Source organism: Patiria miniata, unplaced genomic scaffold (assembly GCF_015706575.1).
Source record: "Patiria miniata isolate m_02_andy unplaced genomic scaffold, ASM1570657v1 HiC_scaffold_3, whole genome shotgun sequence".
NCBI lineage: Eukaryota > Metazoa > Echinodermata > Asteroidea > Valvatida > Asterinidae > Patiria > Patiria miniata.
In genome coordinates this window covers 18,177,775-18,183,774 of record NW_024037069.1, presented here as the reverse complement: position 1 = coordinate 18,183,774, position 6,000 = coordinate 18,177,775, and the positions used below count along the sequence as shown (strand labels likewise).

Here is a 6,000-nt window from a genome sequence, read left to right as displayed (position 1 = left end):
AGTACATCAGTTTACATCCTCTGTACAAACATGAATAATTGCAATCTTCAGACAGGTTTTTTAGCTAACAAATATTATCCACTTCAGGTCCATGTACAATGTCTAAATTTTCTGACAAAATGCATTCAGAATATTACTACTGGTGGTTTAAAATATATCTAATTTATACAGGAACAATTGCCAATATTTGCGCAATTTTTCGCATTGGGCACTCACAAAAGGCATGCTAAAAAAGGACCCTCGTTTATTACGAAAAGGACACTCTTTGAAAAATATTGTGGGTGGGGGGCAGATGTGGATTCGGGGGGGGGGGTGTTTGGGGGTAAAACAAAACCCAGCGCTGTAAAAAAATTGTTTTCCCCTAGAAATTAATTTTTAAAAATGTTAACCCCCCCCCCACTCCGACACCCCATTTTTTTTTTACTGGCAATAATGTTCGCCTTTGCACAAAATACGGACAGAGCCAGCTTGGTTAGGGTGCATACCGGTACATGTACCGGTATGTACATGTACACCATTTCGTGATATATTGTTAATAATTGTCGGATTGAACAGCGCCCCATTGAAAGTATGGTACAAGCCCCCCCCCCCCCCCCCAAGTGTCCAGAGAACAAAAACCCTGTCTATATTTCAAATCTTGTTGCCGATGAACCCCCCCCCCCCTCCCCCAGGGGCGAAAATTCCTGGATCCGCCCTTGGGGGGGGGGGGGGGGTTTAACCGCTAGTGGAAAAAGGCAAATAATAGCAATCATAAAATATTGGGGGGGGGGGGGGGGGGGGGCGGGGGGGCGGCTACACAGCTTCACTTTGGCACACTTTCTTTTTTGTGTGTTCTATCCTTAAATTTCACAAGTTCATTTCTCCTTGTGTGTATTTCTCATGTGTAATTGCTCCCTGATCTTGCTATTCCGCTCTCTTTCTTTGGCATGGCACTCTTCTGGATGCATTGATGCTCTGTATATGTATAGCATTTTACAGCTAACAGCATTGTTTCACTGCTCTGACACATTATAACGATAATTTCCAAATTATTAAGTTCATGTAACACAATAGACATGTTTTGTTTATTTAGATAAAAACATATATGCCAGTATAGGTGAGTTTTACACACACATACCGTACATGTACTTGCCAAATTACCTGGATACAGTTTAAATTCCCTCACCTACGGTACTTTGTAATAATGTCTACCGAACCTCACTACCCTTAACACAAATATGTAAAAGCCATCATCAGTCCAAAAGAATAAAATGTACATGATTATGATTAATGTACATTGCACAGTTTAATTCCCATGAATATAGAAGGTTGCCTTAACCCTTACTCTCTGAGGGTAGTTTACTGCATGTCAGTTGGTTATGCCAATGCCCTCCAGCTGCAGTTTATTGGAGGATACTTTGATGTAGCAGTGAAGGCTCCAATTGGCAGGAGTTGGAGGCCCTGGAGGGTGCCTGATACTGACCAGCTGGGGGCACTCACTTTGTTATCAGAGGACTCTCATTGTTCTCTGTGGCATGTATTGGAGTGCCTGTCCAGTTACCCTTGAAATGACATGGCAGATATTGGAGGGCCATGCAAAAAACATAGGAGATTTTCTTGAGGCACAATTGGCATGCGTTGGAGGGTCAAGTAGGGTAAGGGTTAATTAATTATTGGAAACAACAAGGTGTGTGACTGGTCAGTAGGCTGCCAACAAGTCAGCCTGTTCAACTTTGGCTAAATTTTGGATTTTCGCATGTCGGACGGAATCTTACTGTCCTGTGTAGGCTTTGCTTTGATGGTACTGAAATGAGCAAAGAACAATATCAACTTGGAAAAAGTTCTATATCCCCTACTTTATGTTTTTTATTAATAGGGGAATAAATGTGTGCTCCGGAGGTTTTTTATCACTCTGTTTAATACCACTTAGAGTCTGGGTGCTGATAATTACCCGAGCCGGAGGCGAGGGTAATTATCAGCACCCAGAATCTAAGTGGTATTAAACAGAGTGAATAATACCGACGGTACAGTATATTTATTCCCATTCATAAATACCTTTTCGGTAAAAAAAAATCATATAATTCGTTCAAACATCCCGATTTTGTTCAACAAATTCACTTTATGCTTTTTGAATCATCCCTCCTGCAAAATAATGGAGTGTTCAGCTGGCGAGTAAGATGAAAACAACCCTTTTATGGAGATTGACGCGCGCGTATCGTGTTCTATGCGATGTCGCGCAGAACGCACCTGGCGCGTTGCATTTTGAATTTAGAACCATAAAATTCTAACTCCCTGGTAGTGTTGCGCATGCCTACGTGAGGATTGTGAACGTTCAACCAATGAAACGATAAGAGGCACTGGATTTTTAGGAGTCCACATTTTATTGTGACACTGGAAAAGTGTTTAAGACCAGCTAGCCATGTCTTTATCATCCTTTTAATACCGGCCACGTGACGGGCTCTCGACCAATAGGAATGGCTAAACTGTCTGAGGTATTTATGAATTAACAATAATTAATATCAGTTCCCCGAGGCACAACTATATAGGAATGTAAAGTCCATTTCCGTCCGACATATACCATTCCGTCCGACATGCATGTCGGACGGAAAGCACTTTTATTCACTTTTCTCGAAGGTGACGGTGAAACATAAAACTTTTTGTTGGTGTTAATACTGAGTCTATTCATTGATACTTTGACAATATTTGCCTTTTTATTAAAACAAGTAAATTAAAAAAAAAAACATTTTAACAACCTTAGGCATGTCGGACGGAAATCTTGACAACAAAAATTATCATTTGAAATGAAATACCAAGATTTACGGCAGCAGCAATAATGATGAAATGGATAATGACTGAAGACAATCTAAGTTATTGTTTTTGTGGGAAAAGATAGAATTCAAGGCATTTGTACTTATTATGAGAAGGTTTTCTTTAAATGCAAAAATTCCGTCCGACATGAATTGATTTCACTGGCCACACTATTAAAGCAACTTTTCACTGAGATAAGTATGTAAATTTAATTTTTTTTATTCAAAATAGTAAAATTAGGTTAATCTGCTTTAAAATAAGGATTTGTAAATCTTGTTTAAGGCTTTTTAATTTTTTACCTCTATGATGACCACTTTTGAAACATGCCCATGTACATACACTGACAACTGAATCTCCAGTTCCTGTATGTGCCGATACTTCAAGTAGCGACACCCCCCCGCCGCAAAAATATGTCTGTATTCGTACACACACCATACGTACATACCAGCAGGAGTAAGTACGGCAGATCTTACGTGCAGTCAACAGACTTTCTTTTTCTCAGTGCTTGCATGCGCGGTACATACAAAACACATTGATGTTCGTGTACGAGGCAAACGAGCTCGGGCATAGTAAAAACACGCGTGCACATGGCGTTCCGAATTCCGATTGTCAAAAGCGGACATTGTAATGGCGATCGTGTAATAATTATGGGCCCGATTCCCCGAGAACAAAATCAACTTTAAGCCACATTACGAACATGCAGGTAGGTTACAGATAGAGGGAAGGGTTTCGAGTTTTTAGGGGAATTTGGAGGGAAAACGACAACGAAAAAACGCAACACGAAAATAGAGATGGCGATCGCACAGTCACCAACCATAAAACCGCTTACAAATAACGTAATTTTATCCCCAAAAAGTGTTCAAAATTACAAAACAGGTGCCATATAAGCTGAGAGAAGTCTGCTTTAGGTTAAAAGGTAATTTTTTGAATGATAAAAACACCTTTGACTCAAATTTTGATCGAAACTAAAGAGGGGCCATAACTACAATGATCGCTGATATAAATTCGCATTTTTTTTTAGCCGGCCTCTGTGCCCCTTCTGCAGATATTAGTTTGGCCTTGGTGCCCTCCCAACTGGCCTTGGTGCCCTCTATAATTTTGCTCCATTCAAGGCTAAAGTGGCCTTGCCCTAAAAATTCCCAAATTCAAGGCCTGGTTACAAAATGCCCCAAAACTTCAACGTTTTCCATAGCCGCATCATCAAAAAAGTCAGTTTTTGACCCAAAAATCCAACTTCATCAAATTTGCTCAAAAGTTCACACGAGGTGCCTAGAGGCCAGAATTGAATTCCCTGAAGAGTTCAACTCATTACATTCATATTCAGTGAGAAAAGAACAATTTTTAGTTTTTTTTTACAAAATGCCCAAAAACTTCAACGTTTTCCATAGCCGGCATCATCGAAAAAGTCAGTTTTTGACCCAAAAATCCAACTTCATCAAATTTGCTCAAAAGTTCACATGAGCTACGTAGAGGCCAGAATTGAATTCCCTGAAGAGTTCCACTCATTACATTCAGTATCCAGTGAGAAAAGAACAATTTTAGATTTGTTAAAAAATGCACCAAAACTTCCACGTTTTCCATAGCCGGCATCATCGAAAAAGTCAGTTTTTGACCCAAAAATCCAATATCATCAAATTTGCTCAAAAGTTCACACGAGGTGCTTAGAGGCCAGAATTGAATTCACTGAAGAGTTCAACTCATTACATTCAGTATTCAGTGAGAAAAGAACATTTTAGTTTTTTACAAAATGCCCCAAAACTTCAACGTTTTCCATAGCCGGCATCATAAAAAAAGTCAGTTTTTTGACCCAAAAATCCAACTTCATCAAATTTGCTCAAAAGTTCACATGAGCTACGTAGAGGCCAGAATTGAATTCCCTGAAGAGTTCAACTCATTACATTCAGTATCCAGTGAGAAAAGAACAATTTTAGATTTGTTAAAAAATGCACCAAAACTTCCAACGTTTTCCATAGCGGCATCATCGAAAAAGTCAGTTTTTTGACCCAAAATCCATATTCACCAAATTTGCTCAGAAGTTCACACGAGGGTGCCTAGAGGCCAGAATGGAATTCCCTGAAGAGTTCAACTCATTACATTCAGTATCCAGTGAGAAAAGAACAATTTTAGATTTTTTACAAAATGCCCCAAAACTTCAACGTTTTCCATAGCCGGCATCATCGAAAAGTCAGTTTTTTGACCCAAAAATCCAATTTCATCAAATTTCCTCAAAAGTTCACACGAGGTGCCTAGAAGCCAGAATTGAATTCCTGCAGAGTTCAACTCATTACATTCAGTATCCAGTGAGAAAAGAACAATTTTAGATTTTTTACAAAATGCCCAAAAACTTCAACGTTTTCCATAGCCGGCATCATCGAAAAAGTCAGTTTTTGACCCAAAAATATAACTTCATCAAATTTGCTCAAAAGTTCACATGAGGTGCTTAGAGGCCAGAATTGAATTCACTGAAGAGTTCAACTCATTACATTCAGTATTCAGTGAGAAAAGAACAATTTTAGTTTTTTTACAAAATGCCCCAAAACTTCAACGTTTTCCATAGCCGGCATCATAAAAAAAGTCAGTTTTTGACCCAAAAATCCAACTTCATCAAATTTGCTCAAAAGTTCACATGAGCTACGTAGAGGCCAGAATTGAATTCCCTGAAGAGTTCAACTCATTACATTCAGTATCCAGTGAGAAAAGAACAATTTTAGATTTGTTAAAAATGCACCAAAACTTCCAACGTTTTCCATAGCCGGCATCATCGAAAAAGTCAGTTTTTGACCCAAAAATCCATATTCACCAATTTGCTCAGAAATCATACGAGGTGCCTAGAGGCCAGAATGGAATTCCCTGCAGAGTTCAACTCATTACATTCAGTATCCAGTGAGAAAAGAACAATTTTAGTTTTTTTACAAAATGCCCAAAAACTTCAACGTTTTCCATAGCCGGCATCATCGAAAAAGTCAGTTTTTGACCCAAAAATCGATTTTCATCAAATTTGCTCAAAAGTTCACATAAGCTACCTAGAGGCCAGAATTGAATTCCCTGAAGAGTTCAACTCATTACATTCAGTATCCAGTGAGAAAAGAACAATTTTAGATTTGTTACAAATGCCCAAAACTTCCAACGTTTTCCATAGCCGGCATCATCAAAAAAGTCAGTTTTTGACCCAAAAATCCATCTTAACCAAATTTGCTCAGAAGTTCACACGAG

At 38.9% G+C, this 6,000-nt stretch overlaps 1 protein-coding gene across 3 annotated transcripts in view; it reads right to left on the bottom strand.

Moving 5' to 3' along the window:
- Positions 1–834: 834 nt before the first annotated feature.
- The window catches only part of LOC119737787, a 53,558-nt gene continuing 48,392 nt past the window's right edge, over positions 835–6,000 (bottom strand). For all 3 annotated transcript variants that reach the window (XM_038212396.1, XM_038212395.1, XM_038212397.1), the window contains exons 26-27: positions 2,730–2,732; positions 835–995 (exon numbers count right to left, since the gene is read on the bottom strand). In XM_038212396.1, coding sequence (XP_038068324.1) covers positions 878–995; positions 2,730–2,732 — 121 coding nt within the window. In that variant the 3' untranslated portion in view covers positions 835–877. The remainder of the gene's footprint in view (positions 996–2,729; positions 2,733–6,000) is intronic.